The 13033-nt window shown below is 48.4% G+C and overlaps 1 protein-coding gene across 1 annotated transcript in view; it reads left to right on the top strand.

Moving 5' to 3' along the window:
- The window catches only part of ntrk3b (neurotrophic tyrosine kinase, receptor, type 3b), a 266488-nt gene extending 265246 nt beyond the window's left edge, over positions 1-1242 (top strand). The window contains exon 17 of the mRNA XM_056278574.1: positions 1057-1242. Coding sequence (XP_056134549.1) covers positions 1057-1242 — 186 coding nt within the window. The remainder of the gene's footprint in view (positions 1-1056) is intronic.
- Positions 1243-13033: the final 11791 nt, after the last annotated feature.

Raw genomic sequence — 13033 nt, forward strand, 5'->3', positions numbered from 1 at the left:
TCAAGCCCACACCTATGATGTAAACTAGCATACCATATGACAGGAACGGAGATGTAACAGCCTTTTTTTTGTATTTCTTGTTCGGGAAGCTGCAGAGCCTCCAAACTGTAGAGCTGGGGGTTGCTCTGCATATTAGATGTTTACCTTCTATACATTTACACTCACGTATGCATGCCCGTGCAAAAGAAAAATTAAAAACATAGTTTTTTCTCATATTTCACTATGATTGTGCGTCAGATTGCTGTGCTTTATCTACTGTGTTGATTTGCTGCTCGCCTGCAGAAGCGTACAGTCGCACGACTGCAAAAGAGCACCGCCGTGTAGTCTTTCCAGGCACCTCCTGTCTGGGTACTTTCCCCAGTATACCAGGACTGCTGTGGCATCTGGAGGTGCGCTTTGAAAACGCATTAACGAGTTATGATTAACATGTCCAGCACTACCCATATGGCTCATAATGTCATCAGACCCAAGTTCAAATGCATCTCCAGATGAAAAAGCAGCAGGGTGTAGATGTTCTGCAGACTGGAGACAGAATAAACTTTATTTCATTCATCATTTCACTAGTCAAAGAGAAGAAGAAGAAAAAAAAACAGGACTCAAAGTCTGGCGGCACGGTGGCGCAGTGGTTAGCGCGGTCACCTCACAGGGTTCGAGCCCCGGGGTAGTCTAACCTTGGGGGTCGTCCCGGGTCGTCCTCTGTGTGGAGTTTGCATGTTCTCCCCGTGTCCGTGTGGGTTTCCTCTGGGTGCTCCGGTTCCCTCCCACAGTCCAAAGACATGTAGGTCAGGTGAATCAGCCATACTAAATTGTCCCTAGGTGTGTGTGTCGGCCCTGTGCGATGGCCTGGCGGCCTGTCCAGGGTGTCTCCCCACCTGCCACCCATTGACTGCTGGGGTAGGCTCCAGCACCCATGTGACCCTGAGAGCAGGATAAGCGATGGATGGATGGATGACTCAAAGTCTGTTTGACCTTTTTTTTCCACTGGCCATCACTAATTGACTGAAATCTGTGTTCTCCTCCCACCCCCACTGCAACTCCCCACACTTTCCTCCGCAGGTGATCGAGTGCATAACCCAGGGCCGGGTTCTGGAGAGGCCACGGGTTTGCCCCAAGGAGGTGTATGACATTATGCTGGGCTGCTGGCAAAGAGAGCCGCAGCAACGACTAAACATTAAGGACATTCAGAAAATCCTCTTCGCCATGGGGAAAGCCACGCCCGTCTACCTGGACATCCTCGGCTAACAGCGGCCCGGGATGGCCTGTTCCTCACCAGAGAGACAGACGGGGGCGACAGAGGGACAGACAAAAAGCGATGGACGACACGAGAACGACCAACATGAAACCAGGAATAACCAAACCAACCTGCTCTACTGTCGAAACACCTACATGTTTGGGAAGGACTTTAAGTGCCTGCAACACTTTTGGATATACCGGATTAAAAAAAAAAAGCATTCAGTGCTCTTTTACATTTTGTTTACTTATCTATATGATGTATAGGTATGAAGAAGACTTTTTTTTCCCCTCAAAAACTGCAAAAAAAAAAAATTGAGACCAGATGAAGTTGTGTTGACTGGCAAGAAGAGGGAATTGCTGCAGTTTGTTCACTGAACAGCAACAACACAAGATCCTGGGTATGGAATATATAGATATATATATCTATATCTATATATATCTATATAGATATCTATATAGATATAGATATATAGATATATCTATATATATATAAAATATTAAATATATTTTATATTTATTTCTTTTTTGTCAAGGTTTTGAAGGATCTGCCATATCCATTGCTTGGGGCGAAGTCCCGTTCATCAACAAACTTGGCAGGAACTTGACAAAGGAAGCCTTACTGCACTCTGATGGACCGGCGTGGACATTTTTAAAGGAGCGCCCACATGTCAGTGGAACGACCGCTGGGTGGATGGATGGATGGATGGATGGATGGTAGAGGGCTGCTTCGCGGAGGAACTACCCAATCAGACAGCTGACAAATCTATTTTAATTTAAGCAAATTGTATATACTGTAAATTTCTGTGTATCAAAACACATATGTTAACTTAATTTTTTCCAGTGTTTTTTTTTTAATTTTATTTTTATTTTTATTTTTTGTTTTTCTGACTTGTGTGTAAAATGAACCGGGTGGTCAAAGTGAAATTCTGTGCTACTTGATTTGATGCTGATCCAGAGAGATTTTGACTCGGGGTTTACCCGTCTCGGTGTTAGTGAACCCCGTCGAATGGGTCGCGTGGCGGTGGGAAACCGGCGCCGAGCCGCGCGGCTGCGGGCGAGGCATCGTCCCGAGCGAGAGGAGGAAACCGTACAGCAGCGTTCCGGCTCACTTGCCTCGATGGCCGGAGTAACACGTTAATACGTTATACCTCCGCCTCAAAATACAGATACACACTTTGAGAAACTGGTCTCCATGTTGTTCATGCTGTTTGGTGTGAAACTTTTGTTGTTGTTTTTTGTTTTGTTTTTTGTTGTTTTTTTTTGCCCTGACGAAAGCATTTTTGCCACCTCAGATTATACATGGTACTGTTTCCTCACAGATGTATGCATAGCTTACTTAGCCTAAGGAAATACGCGACAACCGGCCGTCCATTAACACCCTCTCACTTTCACGACTCAAATGAAAAAGAACAAAAAAACAATGGCTTCCTTATTCATTTAACGTAGTGCCGTGGCATGAGTTCTGCAGCTGAAGGTACCCGACTTACAGTTGCTCCTCCCGGCCTACGAGACGCACCCTCGGCATGTTCAGCAGATGTAGGTTTAACATGCTGTCTGATGTTCTCTGATGTCATCTCCTCGTCTGCGACCGGAGACACTTAAGGCCGGTGCAGGAACCTGTGTCGATTAAATCACAACGGGTGAAACACAGCCGGTGAATGAAGTAAAGCAAAGCAAAGCAACCATATCCTAGGTGGGGTTACATCATATCCTAGGTGGGGGTCACACCATATCCTAGGTGGGGTCACATCATATCCTAGGTGGGGTTACACCATATCCTAGGTGGGGTCACACCATATCCTAGCTGGGGTCACACCATATCCTAGCTGGGGTCACACCATATCCTAGGTGGGGGTCACACCATATCCTAGATGGGGTCACACCATATCCTAAATGGGGTCACACCATATCCTAGGTGGGGTCCCACCATATCCTAGGTGGGGTCACATCATATCGTAGCTGGGGTCACACCATATCCTAGGTGGGGTCACACCATATCATAGGTGGGGTCACACCATATCCTAGGTGGGGTTACATCATATCCTAGGTGGGGTCACACCATATCCTAGGTGGGGTCACATCATATCCTAGGTGGGGTTACACCCTATCCTAGGTGGGGTCACACCATATCCTAGCTGGGGTCACACCATATCCTAGGTGGGGTCACATCATATCCTAGCTGGGGTCACACCATATCCTAGATGGGGTCACACCATATCCTAGGTGAGGTCACACCATATCCTAGATGGGGTCACACCATATCCTAGGTGGGGTCACACCATATCCTAGGTGGGGTCACACCATATTCTAGGTGGGGTCACACCATATCCTAGGTGGGGTTACATCATATCCTAGGTGGGGGTCACACCATATCCTAGGTGGGGTCACATCATATCCTAGGTGGGGTCACACCATATCCTAGATGGGGTCACACCATATCCTAGGTGGGGTCACACCATATCCTAGGTGGGGTCACATCATAACCTAGCTGGGGTCACACCATATGCTAGGTGGGGTCACACCATATCCTAGGTGGGGTCACACCATATCCTAGGTGGGGTCACATCATAACCTAGCTGGGGTCACACCATATGCTAGGTGGGGTCACACCATATCCTAGGTGGGGTCACACCATATCCTAGGTGGGGTCACATCATATCCTAGCTGGGGTCACACCATATCCTAGTTGGGGTCACACCATATCCTAGGTGGGGTTACATCATATCCTAGGTGGGGTCACACCATATCCTAGGTGGGGTCACACCATATCCTAGATGGGGTCACATCATATCCTAGGTGAGGTCACACCATATCCTAGGTGGGGTAACACCATATCCTAGGTGGGGTAACACCATATCCTAGATGGGGTCACATCATATCCTAGGTGGGGTCACACCATATCCTAGGTGGGGTCACACCATATCCTAGGTGGGGTCACACCATATCCTAGGTGGGGTTACATCATATCCTAGGTGGGGTCACATCATATCCTAGGTGGAGTCGTGATCTTAATAATGAAAGAAAAAATGGTTTCCAAAGGAGATACAGACATTTTGATGATGGAACTACGAGAAGCGGCACGGTGGCGCAGTGGTTAAGGTGGTCGCCTCACAGCGAGAAGGTCCTGGGTTCGAGCCCCGGGGTTGTCCAACCTTGGGGGGGGGGGTCATCCCGGGTCATCATCTGTTTGCATGTTCTCCCCGTGTCCGCGTGGGTTTCGTCCGGTTTCCTCCCACAGTCTAAAGACATGGAGGTCAGGGGACTCGGCCGTCCTAAAGTGTCCCTAGGTGTGGGCCCTGTGATGGCCTGGCGGCCTGTCCAGGGTGTCTCCCCGCCTGCCGCCCAGCGGCTGCTGGGGAAGGCTCCAACATCGCCTTGACCCCGATTGGGATAAGAGGCTTGGATAAGGGATGCGGTTGTGAAGGAACGTACCGGATGTGCTTGATGTTTTAAATGGAGTCTGTGGATCCTCCAGGTTTTCGTGGTACCGGATGTTAGACCTCAGGCAAGTGTTGAATTTATCTGTTTTCCCTTCTCGACGTACTTTACGATGTTTCGGAGAGGAACCCTTCACAGCCGTCCCAGGTCATCTCCGCAGCAGTCCGGGCGTAGCACCATGGTGTCCTCCCTGTCCCTGTAGGCGCTGTATAAATCACCGGTGAGCTTTCGACTACTGAAGTATTTTGTATCACACGCAGCAAACACGTCCAGCGAGTTACTCAGAGCAGAGAGACGTGTGTGTGTCCTCTCTTGCCATGGGGGGTTGAGAGACATTAGGACGCCAACCGCAGATATTTGCAGGGTAATGTAATCCTTACATGGTGAGTTGAGTATTGTTTAAAAGCTTAATTGTCCCTTTTTTTCTTTCTTTCCTTCTTGCTTTTCTTGAATGAACTATCTGAACTCTCTTTTTGAAGCAAAGTTGGCATATTATCATGTACATGTTGCAGAGTATAAAATGTGGTATAAATACTGCAGTATATGAAATACTGGTATTCAATGATAGATCTTTGTATTCATGTTTCTCTCTTAAGAAAATGTCTTCAAACAATCAGACTATCTCCTTTTCCACTTTGTCATGTCTTATAAAGATGTGTGACTTAGAAACACCTTGTCTCTGCTAAATCTCTTACTATCAGAGATTTCGACACTCTGTTGGGGGGAGGGGAGGCATGGAGCTCCGTCCATCTACGGTCCTCCAGTTGTAGTTGGGAAGACCCAGTCTCTATGAATTCTCTACTGCACAAGCTGGGTAGTTTATGGATGGTTACTACCACCTAGGCGGCATGCTGGCGTAGTGGTTAGCATGGCCGCCTCCCAGCAAGAAGGTCCTGGGTTCGGGCCCCGGAGAATCAGAACCAGGTTTGCACAAAAAAAAAAATCAGAATGAACCTTTCATTGTTAAATGACCCTGCCTGTCAGGTGCCAAAACGTACATTTTTTTGAGGTAAGTGTTCCTTATCAATGTTCCCGTCCAAGATTTTTTTTTTTTTAGCTCAGCACCTCTCCGGTCAGAAACCCGCTTGTCCAAAGTAAAGGCAACCTCAAAATCTCAGCTGCATGTCTGGTAGGTGGAGAGGACCCCATATGACATACTGGGACCGACATTATGACAATAACATACTGTAACGTGCATGGATAAGAAGACACGCTGGCCGCTGGCTGGTGGGTCTGGCCCTTTAGTCTAGCGGTCAGCGATGCCTCCTGCGGTGCGGGCGACACGGGTTCGCGTCCCGGCCGCGGCAGTTCCTGTGGTTGCGTTGTCCCCCGAATTCGCTACTCACAACAACCACATGAGAGAAGACACACTGATAACTCCACCTTTTACCTGCCTTGGGACCTTACTGGCTAGTGCCTACAAACTAAACTGCGTTACCAGAGGGGGCGCCGTCTCTTCTCTTACCAGCAGTGGGGAAATGGAGACAAAGGTACAGTTGAATGGGACACCACTGTGCAGTATGTTATGATGGCGGCAATGTAATTGTTTATTGATTCACTATTACAGTGTTTTGCCTTGTGTGTATGTGGGGGGGGGGATATCTGGTCTATAGAGCCACTCTCATCTTCCCGGTGGCGTCGTCGACACTGAACGTAGACCGTCTGAAGAGGTCGGATAAGGTTTATCGGCCCTGACCTGACCTGACATGGCCTAACGCAAGACATTAGCGTCAGCTTGGGAAATACAGAGGTGCTCCTAACAAGATGTTTCTAGATTACCCAATAGCTCCGGATTTACAGCCGACTAACCGCTTAAAAAAGAAGAAAACACTCTTGGATATGAGCCACATGTATCTTCAAAGGTAGGGCTCTCGTCCAAGTGTTGTCCCCAAACTTAATCAGGCAATCCATAGCTTGTCATACAAGGAGGGGCGGGAGAAGCTGGGGAGACCCTCTCGCCTGTTTTTGCAGTTGCCATTACTCCAGGAAGTGATCTGAGTGACTTTGTCTGCAGCTGATTGGTGGGCGTGTCTGGGAGTGAGATGGCGTGAGATGGCGTTTTCCGCAGCTGTCATTAAAACACTTAAAGAGAGGCATTTTCAGGTAGAGGAATGGTCTCACATCCCACATCCCCTTTTCCTCCCAATTCGACTTGGCCAATTACCCCATTTACGAGTCATCCCGGTCGCTGCTCCACCCCCTCTGCGGATCCGGATCGGTAGAGGCTAGTTTCCATCGATGCCTCCGTTGTTTGGGTAGGTTAAGGTTAGGGGTAGGGCGGGGTTAGGGTTAAAGTTAGCTAATCAGACGCAGAGTAGGGGTGGGTCTTCCTAGAATCGTAGCGCCTGGATGCTACGCGGGGCGTGTGGAGGCGTGGTAGAGGCATTTCGCGCATGCTCAGTTGACCGTTCTCTACTCCATTTCCGTTCTCTGCATCGATGGGAACTAGCCTCTACCGATCCGGATCCGGGGAGGGCTGCAGACTACCACATGCCCCCTCCGATACATGTGGAGTCGCCAGCCGCCTCTTTTCACCTGACAGTGAGGAGTTTCGCCAGGGGGACGTAGCGCGTGGGAGGGTCACGCTATTCCCCCCAGTTCCCCCTCCCCCACGAGCAGGCACCCCGACCAACCAGAGCAGGCTCTAGTGCAGCGAACAGGACACACCCACATCCGGCTTCCCACCCGCAGACACGGCCAATACGCCCGTTTCACGTCGCGGCCATCTTGGATTAAAAAAAACTAAGTGGTGGGAATTTAGCCACGCCCCCTTCTTACTCAATCGGAAATCAATGCAGCCGGGGCCAGCAGCAGCAAACATGGTTTGGACTACCAACCTCGAGCACCTACCGTCATTTACCACAATATGAAAACTAAGCTGGATCTTTTCTTCTTCGAGTACTTTCTGCCTCTCCTGTGCCAGTGAGGAGAGACACACACACAGGGCTGTATTCAAAGAAGCTCTTTAATCACAATAAAATAAAAATAAGATACATTTCATTTTTATACTGTACACTCAATATTGATACATTAGATTGTCCCATATTCTCATTCTTTGTCCTTTAACTTTAACAAAACTGTTGGTTCATTTTAAACTAAAATATGTTCGGTCAACTGTCATTCTGTTGTAGCAATAAACTGGAACTCGCTACCAACTCAAATCATCAGTTGTTTACTAAACTAAGATAGTGATTGCTCATCTCAAGGTGTGAGCTAAAAAATGGGACTGCACTGAAATGAAGTTAAATATGTTTCAATCTATCTAAGGTTTGTGTGCACTATTTTCTTGTGAGCTGAATTTAACAAAGGTTTAAAACAGTGGTCCCTGAAAATGTGTTAGGAGAGCACACACAGTCCACAGTTGGTTGACTGTTCCACTTAGTGAAAGGGGTATGACTCCATCAAAAATGTGGTACTCCTTTATGCGTCTTATTGACCGTTCGACGTGTATTCTCAAGCCAGCAATAGTCTGTGTGTCTGTGAGCTCATCACAGCTAAACTGTCCACTTGGGCCTAAAAATGCAGGGATGACAAGTTTTACATCTATTTCATCGAGCAGGTCTTTGATAAGGAAGCCCTTATCGGCCATGACCTCATCACCTGACTCTAAGAGGTCCAGAACACCTGACCTCTTAGTTATATCCTTATCAGAAATACATCCTGTGTATAGATTACTTACCAGGCTAACTGACCCAATCCCAATTAGGGATTTCAGTGTAGTGTTACTTTTATAATGGGAGTATGTCATGGTGTTCAAAACCTTCGAACTAGCTGTCTCGATGCGGATCTCTGTGCAGTCTAGCATCACTCTTGTGTTTGGGTAGAATTCCCTGAATACTGGTGGCATTAGCTCGTCTACTGCTGCTCTACTAGGCCATATTGGGAGGGTCCCTAACATAAAGAGCAAATAGTTGGCCCACGTCGTACAGTTCCTGCTGACTGTGGCCGGCGACACATTGAATCGTACAGATAAATCCAGAGCAAAAAAGCCCTGCCTCACACGGCACAAGAACAGGAAAAACTGATCAATCAGCGATAAATGCTCTGCATGGAAGCCAGACACAGAAATGTGTTCTAGGTTATGGCTGTTCCTTTGCATTGGAGTCCATCGCACCATGGACTCTGCAGTAGGCTGTAAAGCTAGGAAGAGTGCTTTGAGGGTGTGGTAATCCTTAAAACCAGTGTAAAACCTGATCAGATTGGGCGCACACTGGAAGCGTTCTAGACCAAAACGCTCACTTTTCAGCTTTTTATTTTCGTCCTCCAGGAAAGCGATGCGTTTCTTACTGCGTCAAGCTGGTCTTCCACAGAAAGGGGCTTCACGTCGTAGTCATGATCAGGTGGAGTCGCCCAAACCTCACTGGACACATGAGGATATGTCATACATGTGGGAAGCAATATAAATCCACACATTTTCCTGTTATCAAGATGATGTGTCAGAACAGAGCTATCCACTATTGAAAGATTAGTGAATATATATATACAGATTTATCTCTTTCCTTTCTTTGATAGGAGTTGCAGGATGGTACACAGCAGTACGACATGTTGCTTCCAGCAGTGTTTTCAATGAAGTAAGAAGGGGCCGTGGCTAAATTCCCACCGCTTGTTTTTTTTTTAATCCAAGATGGCCGCGGCGTGAAATGGGCGTATTGTGTCTGTAGGGACGCCCGACCAAACCGGAGGTAACACGGGGATTCGAACCGGCGACCCCCGGGTTGGTGGGCAACGGAATAGACCGCTACGCTGCCAGGCCGCCCCGAGACACTTTAAAATCCATGCCAAGGGGCACTGAAGCCATTGCCGTGACTAAATAATGCTACAATACCAATCTAATACATGAAGTTTTTTGCTATTTTTTGGCAGCAAGTCTTTTCTGGGGGGGCCGGCCGGCAGGGCCAGCCGTACAACCGTGAATCTCTGTGACTGGGCGCTCCGGTTAAAGCGACTGAGAGAAGACATTACATGATTGGGCCGCTGGATCAGGTGACCAACGAGAACGCGGAAGTTTTTTTTAAACATCAGTGAAGTTACACGATTGGTCGGACGACCAAAGACATCGCTGGTAAACACGGAAGTGTCCCTATTGGCCATTGCGCTTTCCAAACGAATCGGCGCGGTGTTTCAGGTGCTAAATCGAACCCTGTTTCCCCATCGAGATCTGTTTCCCCACCAGCCAGATTTCGGTACAACACCAGGGCGCTTGATTGAGCGTCCTAATTGTAATGAATGAAAGGTCACGTGTTTAACTTGACCTACTCACGGGTGTACGTGCAGTGCGTGTGACGTATACAGGAAGTGAGAAGCGCATGTTATGAAGGTTGTATGTCGGATGAACGCTAGTAAAAGCTACACAGTTAAGAACCTACGAAGTCGGCTCGTTCTTGAATTATTCTTATGTCAGTAAGACAAGGCGTCTACGGACATTACATGGTGTCAGAATAGTCTGTGTATCGGAACACGAGCGGTCATGCCGAAGTTTAATCCGCCGAGTGAATTCAAGTTTGACTGCCCCGTTGAATGGCCGCAGTGGAAACAACGGTTCTCGCGCTTCAGGCTCGCGACAAAGCTGGATAAAGACGACGGGGAGATTCAAGTGAGTTCGCTGATTTATGCAATGGGCAGCGAGGCTGAAAAGATATTCAGCTCGTTTGACTTCGCGGCGGAGGGTGATAAAGTGGACTATGATATCGTACTGAAAAGGTTCGACGACTACTTTATTCCCCGCCGTAACATCATACATGAGAGGGCGTGCTTCTATCAACGTAGCCAGCAGCCAGGAGAGACAGCGGAGATGTACATCCGGACATTGTATGAGCTGTCTGAACACTGTGAGTTTGGGGACAAGAGGGATGAACATATCAGAGATCGTCTGGTAGTGGGCATAAAAGATAAGGTGCTCTCCCGTCAGTTCCAGCTCACAGCGGACCTTACTCTGGTGAAAGTCATTGAACAAGTGCGCCAGGCGGAGGCAATAACAAAGCAGCTCAGCCTCCAAGCTAACCAACCAGAGGCCCAGCTGGCTAACGTCAATGTTGTCCGACGGCGGGACGGACGCCAAAACAAAAAGGGCGGACAGCGTCATGGTGGCAGCAGACCTGCAACCAACAAAGTAGATGAATGCGGGAGGTGCGGCAAGACGCAGCACACCGATGAGCGGAAGTGTCCTGCAACGAACAGTAAGTGCAACAAGTGTCATAAAAAGGGACATTGGGAGCGTGTATGTCACTCTAAAGCGGTGAGAGAAGTCACTGAAGAGGTTAAACAGCTGTACTTTCTGGGAGAAGTTGGCAAAGAGAGCAGTCAGGAAGATTGGACTGTTAGTTTAACAATAAGTGATGTACCAATAACCTTTAAAATTGACACGGGGGCTGACGCTACTGTTATCAACCAAGGGACATTTAAAAAGCTGAAGCCAAACATAAAACTGGGACCTCCTGACACATGCTTCATAAGCCCAGGTGGAAACATCAGCTGCATAGGACAGTTTCAAGCCACAACCAACTACAAGGAGAAACAATACTCCTTTCCAGTGTATGTGATCAAGGGGAGAGGCAGCTGTCTGCTGAGTCGTCCAGAGGCAGTGGAGATGGGTCTAGTGAAGCGGATGAATGAGGTCAGTGGAGTTTTCGGTTCAAGTGGACTGCTGAAAACAGACCCAGTGAAAATAGCTCTGGTGGAGGGTGCCCAGCCATACGCGGTGCATACAGCCAGACGGATACCACTGCCACTTGTACCACTGGTTAAGAAAGAACTGCAGCGCATGGAAAATGAGGGCATTATTGAAAAAGTGACTCAGCCCACAGAATGGTGCGCCGCTATGGTGCCGGTGCTGAAACCGAACAAGAAAGAGGTTCGCTGCTGCGCTGACCTCAGGAGGCTGAATCGAGCGGTGAAACGTGAGAAATACGTGCTGCCCACTATGGAGGAAATAATGCCAAGGCTCGCAGGGTCAAAGTTCTTCACAACGTTGGATGCAGCAAGTGGGTTTTACCAGATCCCCTTGCATGAAGACAGCAGGGGGCTCACCACTTTCATCACCCCATTTGGGAGGTATGCTTTCTGCCGCCTTCCATTTGGTATAACGAGTGCTCCAGAGATTTTCCAGAGAAAGATGGCGGAAACTCTGACCGGGCTAGAGGGCACAGAGGTGTACATGGATGACATCCTTATACATGGAGAGACTGAGGAAATCCATGACCGGCGCCTAGCAGAAGCGCTGGGGGTCATTGAAACAGCAGGTCTCAAACTGAACCAAGCGAAATGCAAGTTCAAACAGAAACAAGTCCGCTTCCTTGGTCATATCATCAACGAGGCAGGCATCAGACCTGACCCGGACAAAGTGAATGCAGTGGCTGAATACGCACCAGGCAAAACTTTAGCTGTGGCTGATGCACTCTCCAGAGGCCCAGAGCAGTGCTACGGAGATGGTGCTTCTCATGATGATGTTGCAGCGCACATTGATGCCATCGTGTCCCAGGTGCCTGCCACACCTCAAAGGATGCAGGAGATAAAACAGAGCACGGATGGGGATCTGCAGCTCCAGACAGTGTTGGGCTTCATCAGACACGGCTGGCCTGAGTATGTCGATAAAGTGCCGGAGACAGTCAGAGACTTTTATCAGGTGAGAGGGGAGTTATCTGAGGTAGATGGTTTAGTCATCAGAGGCAGTCGTATCGTCATTCCCACAGAGATGAGGGAGGTGATCTTAGACAGAATACACGACGGGCACCAGGGGATAGTTAAGTGCAGAGAGAGAGCTAGCCAGTCAGTGTGGTGGCCCAAAATGACAGAGCACATTACAACAAAGATACAGCAATGTCAATTCTGCAGAGAACACAAGAACACACAGAGAAAAGAGCCTTTAATGTCAAGTGAGCTCCCATCCAGACCATGGCAGAAAGTTGGCATAGACCTGTGTGAGTACAAAAAGCAAAACTACTTGATAGTGTCTGACTATTATTCCAGGTTTTTGGAGATCCTAAATCTACCAACAACTACTAGCAGTCAGGTTGTAGCTAGGCTGAAGGCTACATTTGCACGTTTTGGTATCCCTGAAATTGTAGTTAGCGATAATGGGCCACAGCTAGTTTCAGAAGAGATGAGGAGGTTCAGTGAGGACTATGATTTCATCCATGTGACTTCAAGCCCACACTACCCCCAGAGTAATGGACAGGCAGAGAGGGCTGTTCAGATAGCCAAACGCATATTAAGGCAGGAAGACCCTCTCCTCGCCCTGTTGACATACAGAGCTACACCCTCTTCTTTCACTGGAGCCAGTCCAGCGGAATTGCTCATGGGTAGGAGACTCAGAACCACCTTACCCACATTGCAGCATAACCTGAAACCGGCCTGGCCTAAAGAG

Source organism: Lampris incognitus, chromosome 4 (assembly GCF_029633865.1).
Source record: "Lampris incognitus isolate fLamInc1 chromosome 4, fLamInc1.hap2, whole genome shotgun sequence".
In the NCBI taxonomy this organism is placed as follows: domain Eukaryota; kingdom Metazoa; phylum Chordata; class Actinopteri; order Lampriformes; family Lampridae; genus Lampris; species Lampris incognitus.